The sequence below is a fragment of the Nelusetta ayraudi genome, unplaced genomic scaffold (assembly GCF_046127955.1).
Source record: "Nelusetta ayraudi isolate G7.1 ecotype Tasmania unplaced genomic scaffold, CSIRO-AGI_Nayr_v1 ptg000135l, whole genome shotgun sequence".
NCBI lineage: Eukaryota > Metazoa > Chordata > Actinopteri > Tetraodontiformes > Monacanthidae > Nelusetta > Nelusetta ayraudi.
The window spans coordinates 3442998-3462500 of record NW_027466185.1 but is presented as its reverse complement, the minus strand read 5'-3'; the positions used below and the strand labels follow the sequence as shown (position 1 = coordinate 3462500).

The 19503-nt window shown below is 45.0% G+C and overlaps 2 protein-coding genes across 5 annotated transcripts in view; one reads left to right on the top strand and one right to left on the bottom strand.

The window, feature by feature from the left end:
• slc37a3 (solute carrier family 37 member 3) overlaps positions 1–5030 on the bottom strand; it is a 10526-nt gene extending 5496 nt beyond the window's left edge. The window contains exons 1-5 of one of the 2 annotated variants that reach the window (XM_076012027.1): positions 4896–5030; positions 3301–3548; positions 658–763; positions 461–553; positions 299–382 (exon numbers count right to left, since the gene is read on the bottom strand). In XM_076012027.1, the coding sequence (XP_075868142.1) occupies positions 299–382; positions 461–553; positions 658–763; positions 3301–3377 (360 nt within the window). In that variant the 5' untranslated portion in view covers positions 3378–3548; positions 4896–5030. The remainder of the gene's footprint in view (positions 1–298; positions 383–460; positions 554–657; positions 764–3300; positions 3549–4895) is intronic. The other variant, XM_076012028.1, reaches the window with a different exon arrangement.
• Positions 5031–5138: 108 nt separating this feature from the next.
• Positions 5139–18147, top strand: LOC142877409 (DENN domain-containing protein 2A-like). 3 transcript variants are annotated; one of them, XM_076012024.1, is made up of 20 exons: positions 5139–5276; positions 7376–7447; positions 8198–9274; positions 9896–9966; positions 10089–10183; positions 10268–10462; positions 11009–11102; positions 11190–11240; positions 11356–11558; positions 12624–12733; positions 12944–13013; positions 13455–13532; positions 14036–14176; positions 14578–14726; positions 15833–16010; positions 16101–16142; positions 16222–16330; positions 16834–17103; positions 17202–17288; positions 17380–18147. In XM_076012024.1, exons 2-20 carry the CDS (start codon positions 7407–7409, stop codon positions 17409–17411), a joined length of 3093 nt encoding a protein of 1030 aa, XP_075868139.1. In that variant the 5' UTR covers positions 5139–5276; positions 7376–7406; the 3' UTR covers positions 17412–18147. The 3 variants fall into 3 exon arrangements, with proteins under 3 accessions (XP_075868139.1, XP_075868141.1, XP_075868138.1); XM_076012026.1 differs by lacking the exon at positions 5139–5276 and adding an exon at positions 6036–6355 and having other exon boundaries at positions 11196–11240; XM_076012023.1 differs by lacking the exon at positions 5139–5276 and adding an exon at positions 6037–6355.
• Positions 18148–19503: the final 1356 nt, after the last annotated feature.

The window sequence follows — 19503 nt, the reverse complement described above, 5'->3', positions numbered from 1 at the left end:
CTTGCACCGCCATATTTCAGGAAGGCCTCCCGACAGTAAACTAAAGGCCAAACGTGCTGTCAGACTGGATCTTTAAACCAGAGTCAGTGTTTAGTGATTGTACTACCAGGAGGTGCCTTAACCATTATAAAAAGGCAAATCTTGCAAGACATTTCTGTAGCCGACTCCTGCTTTGGTGCAAAACTTAAAACAGGGACGACAAAACCATTATGTGGCCAAAAAAATAAGGACGCTGGACACTGGGGTTTTTTTTTTATAGCAACGAGGTGCCAGAGACGACCACTGCTCTCCCACTCACCACTGTGGCCGAGCCGCACAGGCCGAAGCAGAGCACGTAGCGAAGGTTCACCCTGTCCCCGATCACGCCGCTCAGGTAGAGACCCTGGGAAACAACACACATGTCACCCAGTTGTGCCCAGCTCCACGCACACGTCTGTTCCAACGCGCAGCAGCCGCTCACCACCGCGTATGAGAAGAGGAAGATGGAGTCGAGGGCTCCCAGGAACAGCGTGGCCTCCTTCTCATCCTCAAACAGGTGATTGCCCTCCCATGTCTGCCACCGGAGGAAAATAGCAAGCGGGCAAACAAACAACACATCAATGCAAAGAGGGTGGACGGACCGTGCGCCGTGCCGACTGGCTGCTGCTCCGTGGCTACCTGGTCGGGGGAGAGGCTCTGGTTCTGCAGGGAGGGCGTCCATTGGGCCGAGATGCTCACTTTCACATTGCTGAACGTCTTCCTTGACGCGTGCAGGAACACATAGCTGGAGGCACAGAGAGCAAAGTTCACACGGTGCAGAAAGAATTGCAACAAAAAGGTGGCAAACTGTTGAAATGTTCATAATAACGCAACCAGTGGCTTCCATGACTTTTCTTTTGGACTGTCACAACAATTGCAATCACACTTTCAGAAAAAATCACGGCACGACGTCCCGCCTGTCAAAAGGGATTTCCTGATGGGCAGTTTAGCGGCGCCAACAGTGTCACATCAAAGCCAAGGGCGCGACTGCAGGGCTATTCAACTTACGGCCCGCGGGCCAGTACGCGGCACATCTGCAGAAAATAAATGACAACGGCAGCTTCGGCAATTTGCGACACTTTCGGTCAAGACGCCAAGCGCGATCATTCAAAACAACATGGCACTTTCCAAGCGACGTATGGACAGATGAGTATGTAGATAAAGCAAATGCTCAAGGACTTCCCATGTTCCTTTTGTACTTCGACGTATGATCCGTTAATGAGGAGTCTAACGTGAGGAGGCACTTCAAGACGACGCACCAAACTTTTGACAACGAGTTTCCACCGGCATCCACGGCACGGCAGACCAAAGTAAGAGAACTTATTCAGAGCGATGAGTGGCGTTCGACAACGTTATTCCGTGCGCTCAATATGCGTCAAAGCTCAATGGCCGCATCCCTGCGTGTTGCATGGATTTTGAGCAAAAAGAAAAGGCCGTTCACTGACAGTGAAACGGTGAAAGAGTGCACGCTTGCTGCTGTCGAAGAAGTGGTCGCTGATCCGAAAGTAAAAGACCAGGTCACAACTTCAATACACTGTGAACCAACTGTGGTTGTACCCAGTTCTTGTTGGTACTATTATCTTTTGCCTTAAGAGCCAACTCTAGTTTTCTGTTTTGTGCAATGTGGTTTATTTTTTTGAGCAAATAGCCAATTGTAGCAATTGTACATGAATGTTGTTGATACTTTCAACATTTTTGCACTACATCCTTTCATGGCTATTGCATCTTTATTGATGTTAGGCTACCTCTAATTTTGCACAACATCAATGTTGGTTGCACAAAGCTGTTTTCAAATAAATTAGTTTTTTTTTTTAATTTTCCATCTATTTGTATGTGTCTACCGTGCAACAAACACCAAATAATGGTGTGGCGATTGAGTGGCCCGTTGGCTGGACCACCTTCCAAAAATTTGGCCCTTTCGAAATTTTAGTTGAATAGCCCTGATCTACTGTAATGAGAGACGAACAGACGCATGAGTAAACAAGAGGCGGGAGGCGGAGCCAGGATCCTGTTCCGTTCAGTGCAAGTATTAGGTGCCTGAACAACCTAATAGAGGTTGGGAAACACTTGCAACCATGATGAAACGACCGTGAAGACTACAAGGCCGTGCGGTACACGTCAATGATGTAACTGTGTATTCACCTAAAGGGCCCATATTTCACTCAATTTCCCTTCTTTCAGACAGTGCTGCTGCTGCCCTTAAAGACATCACAGTGGGCACTAGTGTGTATCATCTATGCTGATGACCTGGTAGTACTAAGCCCTCACAGTGCTGGGTTGCAGCCATTTGCTGTGTCTCAATTCAGGGTCTGCACCCTTCAGACCGAGTGTCCTCCGTCTGAAGGAAGCGTCCTTCGAGGACCCGGCCTAGAAGGACGGACCAAACCCCGCCTCCCCGGTCACCACTCGGGACGGTCTAGCCTTCGGCGTATTTCCTCGTTGCGTCACCGCCGTTCCCTCCTGCTGGCCAACCCCGGAAGTGACGTTATTATAGTATCAAGCTAACCATTGGTTCGCCATCTAACGATGGCGTTCGATATTCAAATAAATAAAAACCCGATGTTACAACTGCACATTTTATATGAAATTTCAATACTTAAATGTATATGTCGTGTCTTTGCCAATACATGAAATAAAATACTGTGATGACAGACAGTGCTGCAAATTCTATGCTCAAGCGACCATGTTGTTGCGGGAGTTTAGCACGTGTTCACCTTGGGTTAAATGGCTTTTAATCAGGACCTATTGTACTCCTATGTACACAGCGCATCTGTGGCGGCGATACAGGAACCGTAGCCTGTACGGTTCCTTTTTGGACAAATCCCATAATGGGCTTTAACCAGCCCTAAAAGAAGCAGCTTTAGATAAACTGCATATGTCTGGCCTCTGGAAACACTGGCGTTTTAGCCTTACATGAACTTCACTGTATTTTATTTGTTGTATCGCACTTGTTTTTGTTTCTTTTATCTATGGACCAATTTCTGTGTCTGAAATGAAGTTGTATATAGAAGAACTTAATGTAAAACATATTATTAAATATGGAATGATATGTAATATATACTTTTTTTGACAATATTCACCAAAAGTCCCACATTCTACCCATTTTCAGACATTTTTATCTCAGAATCCAGTGGCGCAGCCTCACACCATTGTAACTGTTCAAAATGCCCTGCAGACCTTCAAAGGAGCCGACGGGAAGCAAAGTCCAAAGTACATTTGCAAATAAAAAAAACAAACAGAGCGGGCCGCCTGCAAGGCAGGGCGTGGCTCTGCAGTGTTTACCTAAAGAAGGTGAGGAGGAAGGCGACCAGGTGATGGTGGGTGTACTGTGACAGGCAGCCACAGCACAGGGGAGGCATCCCAGGGACGGCTGGAGGGAGGAGGAGGAGGTGGTGGTGGTGGTGGTGGTAGAGGAGCAGGAGAAAGAGGAGGATGAGGAGGAGGAGGTGGAGCTCTTTGGCAGGAGCACACACAGGAGAGGGAGGAGGTGGGTGGAGGCGTTTCAGGTCGACTGACTAGAAACAGGATGCCTGGAAGGAGGGAACATCAAGTGACCAACGTTTCGAGGCACGACTGAGCTAAAAAAAAAAAAAAAAAGTTGATCGCTGAGAACTTTGAAACAAGCACGAAGTAAGAAGCTGCTGCGCTGATTCAAAATAAATTACAGCAATGTGCACAGCCAACAATTTGGCCCCTCTGCTACCACAAGGTAGAAGTGGCTGAGGTGCCACTTCACGCAGTCAGAAAAGGTTTTGGCAACTTGAAGGTGACGTTCAGTTTCTGAATGCAAGCAAAGCCCCGGATGAAAGTCTCAGGTTCCAAAATAGGTGCAACTAAGGTATGAATGGGCCTCGTGTGTCCACGTGGAGCAGCCTGGTGGGTGGGGTGGGCGTGCTCTCCTGTTTGTGTAGGACTGTGTGTGTGTGTGTGTGTGTGTGTGTGTGTGTGTGTGTGTGTGTGGGTGGGGGGGGGGGGGTTGTTTGTTTGTTTTCTCTTAGCTCTGACTTGCCTTGTTAATCGTAATGGAAACTATGCACGGAAGTTACTTATTTGGATTTCTCCTCATTTGAAAAGAGACGTAACTGGGGCAAAAGTAGGGCCAAAAGCTGCTGAGATAACGAGGGAAACTGTGGAAATAAACTAAAATTTTCGTAAATTCTAGGAAGGATTTAAATTGGAGTGGAGCGGAAGACCAAGAAGGATACTACACCAGAGCCTTTCACCCTGTTTACCATCAGGAGGAACCAATGGGAACTACATCATAGTGGCCAAAATGCTAATTATTACAACATAAGAACGATATCTTATGGAGGAAGCACAGACAAAAAAAGACAGCCATGTCGTGTCACGCCAGCAACAGCAACTAAAATCAACAATTACGCAACATAATTTGGATGCAGAATTAAGTTGGGTAATTTTTTCCCCCCGAAATTACTTTACGTGATAATAAAATGGATTTTCCCGACTACGTCATATCGATCGACAATTTTAGAAGCTGTGTTGTTGTCGCTCCACATATGCTGGCGTGCGAGCACAACAACGGACACTATAAACCGGAGGGGCGAACCGAAACAAACAACGACGTCTGATCTCGCTTGTGAACAAGCGACGCATGTCGTCCCCCACCGCCCTCGGATAGTGTTTGAATCAATGTTATGGTTGCTGCTGCTGTTTGTGTTGGGAAATCCGCCACTTCTGCAGCCACAACACGAGAGAGATATCTAAATCTCTATCTCGGCGCTGGGTGACAGCGCATAAATCGTTATCTAGAGACGATGCTTTAGTTCCGGGACGTTACGTCTACAAATTCAGAGTTTAAAGAAAATAAACAAACAGTTTTAAGGCAAGAATGTATTACGAGTTAGGTGCTTTCTTACCTCTCTCAGCTCGGCTCAGTTTTCTGTTGTCGCTGGCGATGTGGTGCTGACCCGCGACAAATCAGTGGCTCCCTCAGTCTCCGGAGTCGAGCTCAGCAACGACGCACCGCTGCCTCCTACAGGACGGGAGGGGAATGGCAAGCAAAAGGGAGCAGGATTGAGAAGGGGGGGGGGGGGGGGGAAAGAGGACAACTGTTCAGTCTCCACCTGTTGACCCGTGCCACCTGTTGGGAGGGGTTGGATCTAGCCTATCAGTGGCCGCAATGCAAATCCGTGGATGCATCTCGGCGCAGATTGATATCTGAAAGGCGCAAAATTGTGCTACTGGTCACTCACTGCTTAAGAGACTCAGGACTGAAGCTGGTCTGTGTTTGAATTCTGGTAAGCCTCTATAAAAATTAAATGTAATGGGTCTGGACTGGCTCCGTATGCTAGAACATTATTAATGATTTGCTTTTGCTGTCCCTGAGCACCGGAATAAACGGGTATGGAAGACGAATGAATTAATGTTTTGTTTTGTTTTTTTTTTTGCTGACTGTATGATTATAATAGTGTGTTCATGTTTTTAAATGTTTTATTTTGAACGTTTTTCTTGTAGCAATTTCAAAGTTATTCTGACAGGAGGAGAAATTAGATTAATGACTGCTAATGAGTTCATAGAATACAGTGAAAACGTTATTCAGTAAGAAAACAGTTTTTTATTTTCTTTCTTTCTTTTTTTAAACTTTAATTTATCTATTTTTTTACTTGAGGATTGCAGCATGAATTTACGAAACTGCCCTTCAGAATCATTAACATCAGGGGCATTAACATCAAGGTTGCCATTCTGTGCATTTTCTTCTTCATTTCTTTCCTGCAAGTTGCCTTTGTCTTGTGAAAGTGAATGTAGAAGTGGATGCAGGGTCAGACCAGAAGCCTGACTGTTACAGCTGCACCGGCAACTGCAGCCACAGGGCAGCTGCAATGCAAATTCCAAATGTAAGATTTGGAGGGAAACAGCAATGTACAATGAAGCCTCATCCCACATGTCATTCATCTCCCAGAACGCACGGGGGCCCGGGAATGTTAAAGTATAAGTCTGCATTTACTGTCTGTAGTTCTTTTCGAAATGCCTTCTCCATCGTGCTGGTGGGCAGGGAGTAGAGCGAGAAGCATGGAGAAAGAGTAGTGGGGGGTTGTCATATTTAGAGAGTGTGTGGGCAGAGGAAAAGTCACTTGAGAAGGGACAGGGGAGGAGTGAGCAATTTTTTTTGGAGGTGAGACCCCTCTGATAACTCAAATTAACATCCGAGCCGTCACTCCAAGGCTCGCACCAAGCTGTGGACTCCCACTGTGGACTGTTTTACTTGGGCTTGCAGCACACTACACCCCAGCGGTTTTTGGCAGTTGTGACAATGGATTTCACATCAAGTGCATTGCATTCTGTGTATAAAGTCGAAGGAACTGCAGCGCAGAAGGAGGTAAGTAACACAGGTTTTCATCTTGGGCTGGACATTTGACTTTTAGGGAACTTTGCAGATTATGCTCATCACTGCACAAGAGTAGACTTGTGTCATTTCATTAAGAGCCAGATTCTTTACTTGTTTTTTGTTTCAGTTGTTGTGAAAACACATCTTGTGCAGAGGCAAACAAGCTATGGTTAGAATATAGAAGTAAACCTTTAGTCTCATCTAAAAGTAACCTCATGCATTAAAGGGCAACTAAAGAATGCACTTTTTGAAAGGTCCAATTTAAAACCCATTTTTATTTTTTCCATATATATATATGTATAGTTTATCTCCGACACTAGCGTTGCGGCCTCGCTTGAACAATCATTCAAAAAAATATACATCTCCAGAAAATAGCAGATTTAGTTCTGTTATGTGTGTTTACACACCCAAGCAAAAGCATTTTATTTTTAGAATATTATTGTTTTCAATCACGAGCAAAGTAAATCGCTCATACTATGACGCAGTTAATACATTTTATCCCAACGAAGGTGCTTATCCCTTAGTATCTATGTAAGTTTTCCAGCTCCTCAGTCTTGGCCTGTGACTTTAAGACATCCCTCCCCCACTCAAGCTAGCCTGTCATTTGGATTCCATATCAATGAAACAAATGGGGGACAGCAGCGTCACAGCTGGGAACCAGCCGAGTACTCTCCACGAGGTTACTGAACTTTGAAACGTTGACCGCCGAGATATAAAAGTATGAGAGTCAAGACGCGGAGGGAGCCAAAGGTTCGACTCTGTTAAGAAAGAATACGTGACAGCAGAGGTTGATTCAATCACACAAGAGGATCCATGATGAATGGTGAAATGTTTGATGAACTGCCTGAGGGACTCGTGTAGAGTCTCTGGTTGTCACATTTATTTCCTTGATCCTGCTCAGCTGGGGCCCGAGAACTCATTGAATGAATCACTGAAAAACATTCATATATATACAGTACGTTCGAAATGAGAAATTTGGGTGGTTTCAAAGTTACTTCCTGTGTCTCTCAGGTGTACGTCGATCATCCCGGCCGCTGAGAGAATGACATCCAAGACGGACTACATCTACTCCACCATCAACAGGTCTTGTGGACACTCCCCTCACAAATTTCCACCCTGAGAAATAAGCACCCCTCTTGCCCTTTACTCATCGCAGGCATTAATGAGAAGTCAGAGAAGGTCTTTCAACCCCGGGCTTCCCATTTCCTCCTGTATTTATTAAAACATGACGGCCCGATGAAATGGCCCCGGTCCAAAATATGTGTTTACTTTGCGGGGCCGATGAGAAGGAGTTGCTTGGTCATAGGGTTGTTCTCTGGCATTTACTCTCAGGCGGAATTTTCCCACTGTTGCCAGAAAAGGAAGTCGTCCCCGACAGCGTAGCCGGATGTCGCTGAGAAGTTCTACAGAATCTGGATGCAGACAAAGCCTTTAGTTGGAATCTTAAAATTATTTAGAAAGATGTTTTTTGAGTAAAACGTTAATTCCCAATATTTGCAGTGTGTTAACAGATAAGCTTAGGGAAGCCTTAGCTAAAAATAGTTCCCGTATTAGGCTCCTCATTTCTAGTGGGCCAGTCTTGCACACTCAGCTTTAACAAATCTGTTTAATATAATGTGTTCTAGAAGGATATTTAGCCAAGGGGATGAAACATTCCTTTTGTGACATTACAAAAGGCTGTTGTGGCAAACACTTCCTCAAAAGTGGAGCTAGCAAAAGAGGTCTTAAGACATGTAATTGAAAGAAAATACTGATAAATTGGACATTTCATAAGATAGGATGTTTTTTTTGTGATTTTTTTGTGAATTTGTGACTTTGTGAAACTTTTTACAGGCTGAAGAAGGGCTGTCCCCCCGAGATAAGTGGCTTGCGCACCACTTCACTGGAAAGCCAGGGTGCCGGGCAAACGAGAGTGGGGGCATCCAAACTCCCCTTGGCCCCGTTAGAAAATTTGTCCAGAGAACAGTCACTGATGATGGCTCACAAGAGACAGACCTTTGACCTTCACATCAGTGAGAACGCTCTCTCAGCAGGTAACAAGTTCCCAAGGTCGAGCAGAGGCAGCATCAAGGATAAGATTTCCATGTGGGAGGGGAAGGAACCCTCTGACTCTTCGGATCAGAGCGCTAGCATCAAAAAGACACAGTCTTTTAAAACAGCCGAGCAGAAGAACGTGGAGAGTTTCCAGAAAGTCTCACACAAAGAAAAGGAGAATTTTGGACGAGAAAATGGAGATTCAAAGTCACCGGCAGATACTGGGGTTCAACCAAAAGGGACTCTCAGGAGGCCAAAGTCAACTGACAACCACCAGACGGAGAGCACTGTTGACCAGAAGGATGTTCAAAATCAGGAGAAAGAGAAGGAAAACGTTGAGAAGCTTGGTGATCCCAGACCTTGTTCACCCGCTGGTGCAGTACAGCAGCAGCAGCAGGTGGGAACGTTGAGGACAAGCAACAACAGGAAAATGACCAAACAATCCGGCCAGGATAAGAAGGCTGTGTTCACGCTCTTCAAAAGGCTGGAGGCCATGGGGGACACCTACGGGAGAACTCCCACCGAGCTGGGAAACTACTTCAGTCCACCATGTAAGGACAAGCAGATGGAGCCGAAGAAGAAAGAAACCGATGTCGTCGGTCGAACCAGTGCCACGGCGCCCTCTAGGGTCGGGCCAACTGACCAGGAGAATGTGTACACGCAACCAGGGGCGCCACCTATCAACCCAGTCCCCAAACCACAGCGGACCTTCAGGCACCCGGCTTCCCCGCCTGTCGGGATCACTCAGAGGCAAGGGGGGGGACAGAGGACGCTTCCGCCTCTGCCCTCCAGCTCCACCAAGGCCTGCTCCAAGCCTCCGTCCGGCATCCACAGGAGAGCCAGGGGGGAGAGGGTCAGGGAGAACAACGCAAACAGGTACATGGGAACAGCATCACACACAAAGTTACAGTCGTTTCAAATCATTCTTTTCATTGCACAATTAATTACCCAACGAACTGGACAGATCTCAAGAAAACACTACATTTTCTGGAGATTTTCTGAGTAAACATGCTGTTTGGAAGGAGACAGAAAAAAATGACCATATGAAGGTCAAAGCCTAGGAAGTGGTTTTCGTCACCGAGTTGGACGAGAAGTGAGGGTCACCCAGTGAGGGTAGTGGCGCCTTTTGTGATGTCGCAAACGGCAGTTTTGGGGCAGATTGTGTGCATTTCAGGAGACACTACGGTAAGAAAAAGATGCAAAAGTGAAAAGTGAGTTGATTCACATTGGTGCAATCAATTTGGGGGCACACTCTTACCATTCAAGCAATTTTTTTCACTCTGACCTTTGAGTGAAGTCGCTGTGCGTTTTCAGTCCGCAGTTTTCGAAACAGTGAAGATGACAAAAGAGGCAAAGGATGGACTATCCACATTTCTGCTGCATTCACTGGCAGGCTGGTCACTGGGGAAATTGAATTTTTGCACAATATGAGAGGGCCTTTCAAGTGGATTTTGGCAAACGGGTGGGCGACTCACTCTGATGCATCTTTGTAAACAGAAGCTCCTTTGAGTTCGAAGACCTGTTCTCTCACTCCAAGTCTCTGGAACATCACTACGAGGACATCCTCGGTGAGTCTCCTTCATCATCTCTGGTCACACACACGCTAAAACCAGAGGCCGACCTATTGCACAGAAGAGCAGCCTATTGTAACATTAATACAATATTTCTCATCTTGTTGATTCTCTGGCAGACTCGTCCAATGAGAACCCGTATGAGGACGTGGAGCTGGAAAGCCAGTGTTCCCAGCAGTCCCTGCCCTCTTCCCCGGGCGCCGACAGCACCAAGGTTCCAGCGAGGACTTGCCACCATAACCTTGTGACGCCGCTTCATGTTTTTAAAACAATCAACCTCTTTCACCGCCGTCTCTAGGCTTCGAGGCCCGGTTTCTTCAGGCAGAACTCAGCAAGGAGCTTCAAGCTGCTGGACCTGCGGCGGACCAACCAGCCCGCCCACAGCGTCCCATCCCCATCCAAGCTTAGTCCTCCCTCCACCCCCAGTGCGCCTGAACACACCTCCTGGCTGCCTGGAGATCCCTACATCCGCACCTGCCGAAGGATACCAACGGTGCGTCATCAAGAAAGCGCTGTGTTGTTTTATTTCCAGTTTAAAGGTTAAGTGTGTAATATTTGGAGAATTTGATACGAAACAGTTAGGTCAAGTGGTTACAGATTGCAGTGCTCACCCTCCCTCTCCCGAGCTTGCCATTGAACTACGGTGGCCTGTGCACACAAGCCTGAATACTTTGTCCACCTTCTTCTTTGTTGGTTTATTTCAGTGCGTGAGGTTTCACTTTAAATATGAGACACACAGTTAGGCAGCTGGATTGTCCACACCGGGCTTCCATAGAAATATGGCAGTGCAAAATAGCAGCTGGGAGCAAGACCCTTGATCTATGTACATTCTTAGAAATAAATAAGAACCGTTCTATGGGTATGAAAACCAAATTAATTTTATTGTACAGTATGCACTTTTATTAATGTTTTTGTGGCCATTATGTTAAGCTTTGATGATATAGAAATCATGAATATGGCCAAATCTTACACACTGGACCTTTAAAGATCGATATGATACACTTGGCCCTTTTTTCTGTCTTTTTCTAAATGAAAACAGGTGGTGCTCAGAATAAACAGCATCTTTGAAGCCAGGATAGGCAAGAAACACCTGCGTAGGATCTACCACTATGCTGAGACAAGCTCGGGGAGAGGTGATGATGATTGACTGAGAGAAATTTTTTTCTTTAAATATTTCATGCCTTGAGGATTTTCCCAAAGAGACGTGGTTTTTCTTGCAGTAACAGATGAGAACAGTGACTCTGAGAGCGAAGTTGAGGAAAGAGCAAAAGGTGGACACACACACACACACACACACACACACACACGCGTGCGCGTTCGACAACAACACAACATTTTTAAACCTTTCAGTATTTGACTAAAATCACTGTCTTTCTTCCTCTGAAGCTCACCGCCAGCGCCTGGCCACAGTCCAGTCCATACTGAGCAAGCCGGGCCAGACTCACTACGGCAGCAGTAGCGGCGGCGGCTCCAGGGAGAAGGAGCTCCACCAGCGTCAGCTCTTTGAGTATTTTCTCGTCGTGTCGCTACAGAAATCTAAAGCTGGCGGCCACTATCTGCCGGAGGTCACGCAGCACTTCCCCCTCAAGGTCCGAGATGCTTTAATTTTTCCTGCATTTATTTATTTATTTATTCATTTATATCAAAGACAGAGTTTGATCTTGACAGTTTTAGCATGGAAGGATCACAAAAGTTGTGAATCCAAGCAGAAAAAAGTGTTTTCAAGTTAGAGGAAATTTATTTTAATATTTAAATTTTCAGATGGTTATAATTTTTAAGGTGATCGGCCTCACTATGAATTGTTAACAAAAAAATCCATAGATTTGACGTAAACAGCGGAGGCTGTAAACAGAGGGTTAACCCTCTGTTTACAGCCTCCTGCAAAAACTAATTTGAGGCTTTGTTGTACCTGCATAGAAAGGCACATGAAGCCACTTTGCTCCGACGTGGCTTTAGTTTAGAGGGTGGAAACAAACACCTTCCTGGGTGTGATGTTGCCAAGTGCCCTTTGTGACATCACAAAAGTCTGCTTCCCATCACTGCATATCTTTGATAGTATCGCCTAAAAAGGGGAGCGAGTAAAAGAAGTGAACAGTGGACTTTTCGGGAAGAGTTCATTGACGGGCCAGAGAAGTAAGATTATTATTGGAAAACATTGTTAAAATGGATCTGGCACGATATGGGGCCTTTTAGTCACGAACTTGCCCGGATGATGTCATCATTCATGCTAGGATACAGATTGTTTATCTTTAAAAGCGAGGCTGGATTCCAAATTTGGCATGTGGGATCTGAAGAGGGTTGAAGCCAGGGATGCAGAAAGAAGCACGTCCAGATGAACTATGGGAAATATAGGACCCATTTTTTTCTACTTAGTTTATGTTTGTTCTCTTGAAATCTGCCTCATGGGATCTTACAAAACATATTAGGCTGCACCACAAAACCCTTCAGTTCAACTTTAATTTTTATGGCCCTATTGTTCCTCCTCATGCAGAGTCAACGACAACCGTTAAAAACACCAGTTGGAGACAATTTAAACATCTCTCCAATCTACAGTCCTGCAAAATGGACACTAGTAAATTACAATTAAGTGGATTCCTGAAAACCATAGAAGGAGGCAAAAAAACGATTGCTTTGCTCTTTCTCTGCCGACGCAGCTCGAGCGGAGCTTCAAGTTCATGAGGGAGACGGAGGATCAGCTGAGGATCATTCCCCAGTTCTGTTTCCCAGATGCAAATGACTGGGAGCCAGTGGAGAGCTATCCAAGGTGGGACTGTAAAAATAAAGCTATTGCAACCGCAAAAAAGTATTTTCTTTTCCAGATGACCCCAAACAGATAAATCCCAAAAATCAGCTAAATAATAGCGCTAATGCTATGGAGGAAAAAAAAGGATTAAAATCACCAGCATAATTGTCATTTGTACAATAGTAATAAAGGCAAATATCAGTGCCAACATTTGTTTTTCTTCCCTCACAGTGAGATGTTCGCCTTTGTTTTGACTGGAGAGGACGGCAGCCGGAGGTTCGGATACTGCCGTCGCTTGCTGGTAAATACAAATGAATGGAATAAACAAGTGTGCGGCTACTGAACAGGAAGTGGCCGAATACCACGGTGACGGCTGAGTAAATAAGCGTGCCAAAATAGGCCGGGGTGCCTGTGGGAAAAAGAGTGCATGCGAGTCTGGGGAGGAAGTGTGTGAGGCTGGGAAAAAACTGTATGTGCATCTCTGCATGTGTATTTATCGATTCATTTTTTTTGTTGTTGACAGGATTGGTATGAATTTCACTTTTGTTTAATGGGATTTTTTTCCAGTAAGGCCCAGCAGAGTTCAATGATATCTCATTACGTCTTCTCCCTTTTCTATCTTCTTACAAAGCTAAAGAATTAAAGGAATAAAAAACAAACAAAAAAAAAACAAACAAAAAAAACAATGTAAACTGATGTTGGTTTTCATAATACAAATATATCTGTCATCCTCTCTTTTCAGCCGAACGGGAAAGGGAAGCGCCTGCCTGAAGTCTACTGCATTGTCAGTCACCTCGGCTGCTTCAACCTGTTCTCCAAGGTGAACTTTAATTTAATAAAAAAAAAGGCCCCATATGAGCAACCAAACAATAATGTGTCTCTAACCTTTCATTGAATTAGACATCGATGAGAAAAGTCGATATTTGAAAACAAAAAAAAAAAAAAATAGTACATAAACTTATATTTCTATAAATTAGCTCTTTGTGATGTCACAAAGGACACAAATAGTCAACAGACAGGTTTCGTTCCATCATCTTTTGGTCCCTTTCCATCCAGATTGAACAGTAGAGGTCTAAAAATGGATGTAGAATGGTATCTTTCAGTCTAAAAGACATTCAATCAGTCCTACTACTATTACTACTACTACTACTACTACTAGTACTACTAACAATAATAATAATAATGATGATAATAATAATAATAATAATAATAAGAAGAAGAAGAAGAAGAAGAAGAAGAAGAAGAAGAAGAAGAAGAATGATGATAATAACAAACATATCCAATGACGGAATCTTGTTAATCCTGAGTGTGTTTACACTGAAGGTGCTGGATGAAGTGGAGCGGCGACGGGCCTTGTCTCCGGCTCTTGTTCAGCCTTTCATGAGAGCCATCATGGAGGCTCAGTTTCCTGCTCCAGGCAAAACCATCACCATCAAAACGTTTCTCCCGGGCTCCGGCACCGAGGTAAATCGTCCATCGTCCACGTTTAAAATAGATTGTAAAATTTTATTGAACATAACATTAAATTAGTATTGTGTTGCCCCCTAGATGTCTCCTGCCAAAGATTTATCAACACAGTTAAAGGCCTACTACTACTTACACCCACTTTTTTTTTTTTTTTTTAGATTTAATTCAGTTATCAGTCACTGCTAAACTGGTATAAGTGATTTTAGTGACATCACAAAGGGTACTTCCAGAGCAGTTTGTTTTTTGGCCCAGACCAAGGGTGGAGGAAACACTTGAAGTGAAGGATGCTCTTCTCACAATATTTAGCTTATTATATTTACTTATTAATGCTTGGAAAGACTGATGATTTTGCGCACCATGATGGAGTTAATTTCATTTTCGTGCTCTCCCACACTAAGGTGATGGAGCTGTGTCGACCCTCCGACTCACACCTTGAGCACGTGGACTTCGAGTGTCTGTTCTCCTGTCTGAGTCTGCGGCTGCTCCTACGGGTGTTCGGCTCCCTGCTGCTGGAGCGAAGGGTCATATTCACGGCCAATAAGCTCAGGTCAGTCACAGCCTGACAGACGAACGACCTCCCCTCTATTGTTTTTGTCATTAAAAAGTCCCAAAGATATTAGGTGCAAGAAGACACGTGGGTGGTCCCACTCTGGATCCTAGGTCGTTTTTTCTGCAGAGAGAGTGGACCGGATAGATATTTTGAGGCCTGGTGGTTATGGGCTGGGGCCCGGTTTGTTTGTTCTACAGGGGGCTGGGGAAGAAAAAACACAAGCCGTTGCCTGGAATGCAAAGTTGAGTGACGTAAATGAAACGAGATTTTTTTTTGGCTCTCTTTTCTTTTTGAGAAATGTTAGGTCTTCAGGGGGAAAATGCTGTTTAGGGGCAGTTTTAAGCCAACAGCACCCCCGTGTGGTGATCACCAGTAAGTGGCTCTGTAATTCTTACCATTAACCCCTTAGAATTTTTTTTTTATTTTTTGGATTTTTAGCAAACAGAATAGAACTTTATTGATTCCCATGGGGGACATTCGTGGTGTTGTCCTTCATATCAATTGAACAATACAACTATATAAAGTAAAAACAAACATCCGCTTCTGTAAATGAATATGTAACAAATCCTGCCCCACTTTTTTCTTTAACATATAAATGTAATTTCCCTCATCCTTTTAAGAGACAGCTTCTCAAATGCAGTTATTTTTGCCGTCACTTGAGCCCCCCTCCTCCACTGGCGGTGCACACTCTGACCTCCATCCCCTGACAGTGATTCGTTCTTCCTATCATTACACTGGTTTGGAATACCAGAATACCTAAAATAAATAATCTGGGGTTTTAAAAGTCCTGTGTGTATTTAAGGTAGCTCGTCTGACAGTGTGTTACGTATTTAGGGCACCGTTAGGGGGGCTTCCTTAAAAAATGATGGTGCAAGATGGCAGTTAACTAGGAGAAAGACCCTTATTGCTCTACGTATATTCTTATATATATGAGAACCATTCTATGGGTAGGAAAACCAAAGGACTTAAATTGTACTGTGTGTATACACTTTTATGTATTTATGGGCAGTATTTTAAGCTTTTACCAATACAAAAATCATAAATCAAGCCAAATTTGACACATTCTACCTTCCTACCTTCCATTCCACCCCCCCGACTTGCAGCACCCTTTCCCAGTGCTGCCACGCTGCCGTGGCCCTGCTCTACCCCTTCGTGTGGCAGCACACCTACATCCCGGTGCTGCCGCCCGCCATGCTCGACATCGTGTGCACCCCCACGCCCTTCATCGTCGGCCTGCTGTCCAGCTCTCTCCCCCAGCTGACCGAGCTGCCCCTGGAAGAGGTCAGGAATTCGTCTCTCACCTGTATTGACGCCTCCAACCCCCCATATTATGTCGGTATGGTGTGAAATTTGACCCTTTCCCGTGCACAGGTGCTGGTCGTGGACCTTGAGAACAGCCGCTTGCTCAGACAGGTAACAGCACCGTCTGTTGCGCCTTTTCTTCTCAATTCTCGTCTCCGCACGTTTGCAAGTTTGGTTTTGTTACACGCAGTTAGATGACGAGGACACCATCATACCTTCCAAGCTCCAGTCGGCTCTTGAAACTGTGCTGGAGAGGCGGAGAGAGTTGGCCAATGAGAGAGGAGGAGACGCAGCCACAGGTAAGTACCCAGACATCGAATAAAATGTGTTGCAACCTGAAGAGAAAGGGGGAAAAAAGGTGGTAATATCTTATCCGTAGCTCTATGACCGTGGCAATGTTGCTGGTTCAGCTGTTAAAAAAAAAGAATTAAAGAAAAAGAATCACACTCGGATGCATGGTGTGAATGACCTGTGTTGTTGAGGAGAGTTCATTTGAAATTTGGCCTCAGACTCCAAGTGCTGCCTGTATTTCCTGTTTCTACAGAAGAATCGATAACGGTGATGGCACATAACAAAATCACATAATAGAGAAATAAAATGAATCACATAAAAGCACCATAAGGTTAAAGAGCAAAAACCTAGAGAGAAAAAAAAATCATCTCAACATTTGCAGCAGCACATTATTTTCGTGACCGTAACTAAAAACACATTTATGCAATTGACACCTATAAATCACACTTGTTGTGCCTTTCAGTCTTGTGGCTCAGGTCTGTTTTCAGCACATCTGTGGTCTCACCTTTAGATTCCAGCCACCTCAGCACTGTCGTCTCCGAGGCCTTCGTCCGCTTCTTTGTGGAGCTGGTGGGCCACTACCAGCTCTTTGTCCACAGCGAGCGGGAGGACGGCTACTCCTCCTCCTCCTCCTCGCCGGTGCCCTGCTTCTTCCAGCGCGAGGGTTTCCGCAAGGCCATCCCGTCCAAGACCGTGCGTCGCTTCCTGGAGGTCTTCATGGAGACGCAGATGTTTGGCTGGTTCATCCAGGAGCGAGAGCTGCGCCGGCAGGCCCTCAGAGGTGAGGAGCAGAGGCGGGGTGGAGGAGCTCCAGACGACGGGGAGGGCGGCCAGTAATCATTAGCGTCTGTCTTTCTGTCTTTCTTTTCCTCCTTCCAGGACTGTTTGAAGTCAGGGTGCAGGAGTATCTGGACTCCATCCACGAGAACGAACACCGGAGGGTCAACAGGTTCCTCAAAGGTTTGGGTAAGGTTGCCTTGGATGGAGACACAGTGCACAAATTAAATAATCTGAGAGATTGGACTCTGGTTCTGAAGCTCCTCTTGCTCAACTGCAGGAAACAAGATGAAATTTCTGTCGAAGAAGTGAAGAGAAGAATGATGACAGCGGCTCCAGAGAGGAAATTATGGTTGGAGCGGTTCGAGCTGGATTGAGGGGCTGTTTGTCTGGATGGCCGTGATGAATCACAATTTGATTTCCCAAGGGGAAGAAAACGAAACTGGCCGCGTTGACGTCCATTAGCGCCACCTGCACAAATTTGAGTTGTGAAAATTTGAGTGGTCAAAGCTCAAAATTACAGGCAAAAATCAATAACTTAGCAGAGAGTGGATGTTCCTGTAATTAAGGTGCCTGGAGTGCAAACACAGTGAAATTACCCTGAGTTGTAATTTGGAGTGTGGTGCAACTGGAGTTCCTTTCAAAGTTCACCTGAAAAGTTTTTGGATGTCCACTTGGGGGCAGTAGTATATTTTATCTCGTGTGATACTGGCCAGGAGTGACACAGACCTTCCCCAATTTTCTCCTTTGGTCAAAGCAGCGACAATATCGTAATTGCTCAACTCTCTCAGGAGTAAATAAACATTCTGCCGTTGTTGTTTTCAAGCTGCGGGTTACTTCCCCCCGATGTTAGCATACCTTTACCCGCCGAGAGTGGAGGCCAGGTCTTCTAAACCATCACGTAACAGGTTTAGAGTTAGGATGTCACTTTTGTAAACTGTGTAAATACTCTTTCCCACCGTCTTGTCCACAATTTCAGTTTTGTTGCATTTTGGAAAAATTCTCTGGGGGAGGAAAAAAAAGTCACAAAAAAAGAATCAAAGCCAAATGAATTGTGTCAGCTCAGCATTTTGTGTGTCAGTCTTGCAGTGAGTGAGTAATCCGCACGCCGCCCATTTGCTAACCATTCGCTGCTGTGTTTGTGTGCGCACTTATTTTGACTTCTTCTTCTTCTTCTTCTTCTTCTTCTTCTTCTTCTTCTTCTTCTTTACACTACAAAGGGCCACGGTTCAGGGTTGGTGGCTACTTGGCTATTTTCGTCTCTGAGTCATGGAAACAAAGCGGATCTGCAGGCCAACAAAGAGCAAAAGCACATCTTTGTCAGTGTGAAAACATAACACAGGTGCAGCGCAGAGCCACATAGTGGTGCATTGTGCGAGAGGCCCACGCGCTCAGCGAGCGCAAAAGGGCCCTTGGGGGACTTTGCGCGGCGTCTTAACCCATCAACTTGAGAGTGGCAAGTCAGCACGTGCACGCACACGCTGACACAGATGTGAATGTTTCCACACAGAGACAGTAATCAGTGGGAGTGCGGTGACAGCGGAACAGCCAAGGGCAACGAACAAAATATTCAAATTTCCTCAAAGGGAATCTCGTGTTGCTTTGAAAAACACAGTCAAATTCCCACTGTGTTACACTTCATCAGATTAGAATAGAATAGAATATAGAATGGATGTTCAAGGTCTGATGAGCAATCTTTAAAGTGATTTATTCGCAAAAAGCAGAATTGAAAATGTGTATATTTAAAGTTGGATTAAAACACCACAAAAGAAAAATCATAGTCTTCAGCAATGTACTTACAAGCTTTTATATTATGTGAGGAGCAGGTTCGGCTTGTGCCACTGTGTTTTGAGCAGTGAGAACGTGGATCTGCTCGGGGCTATTTGGGAATTTGCCCAGACATCACACCTGCAGTAAGTAAACCAAACTCCATCTGGGGCAGACAATAATGCTTTATCTATCTCAGTGATGTGACGGAGTACAGCGACACTACATGGGTGTAGTAAGCTGTGAGAATTAATTTTTGATTAACATTTGAACATCGTCACAATCCCTCATGTGAAATGAGGAGGTACATTCCCGTCTTCTCCTTTTAATATAAAGATTCTGTCAATTTGTGACAGAACTGACCCCCGGTGTAGCATTCATGCTAGCTTCTTCAGCCACAGCTAGTCTAGTGGTCACTTTGTCTTCTTCCTCTGGTTTTGAAAGTCATTGCGGCGCAGCAGCATTTCAAGTTGAGGCGATCGCAGCTCATTTAAAAATAAAGCGATAAATAAATAGATATTATGTATGTGTAAATATATATATGTAGATCACACCACAGCTTCCTATTTTGGTTGAAAGGCGAGGTAAGCTGTGGTGCTGTGGGTGCGGAGGTGACTGCGAGGCTGCGAGACTGGAG

What these genes read in the sequence shown, in the direction of transcription:
- LOC142877409 (XM_076012024.1), top strand. Translation starts at nt 7,407, where the DNA reads ATGACATCCAAGACGGACTACATCTACTCCACCATCAACAG. An exon ending in TCACTACGAGGACATCCTCG is followed by an intron (nt 9,967 to 10,088) that starts GTGAGTCTCCTT and finishes ATTCTCTGGCAG; the next exon opens with ACTCGTCCAATGAGAACCCG. An exon ending in TGAGACAAGCTCGGGGAGAG is followed by an intron (nt 11,103 to 11,189) that starts GTGATGATGATT and finishes TTTTTCTTGCAG; the next exon opens with TAACAGATGAGAACAGTGAC.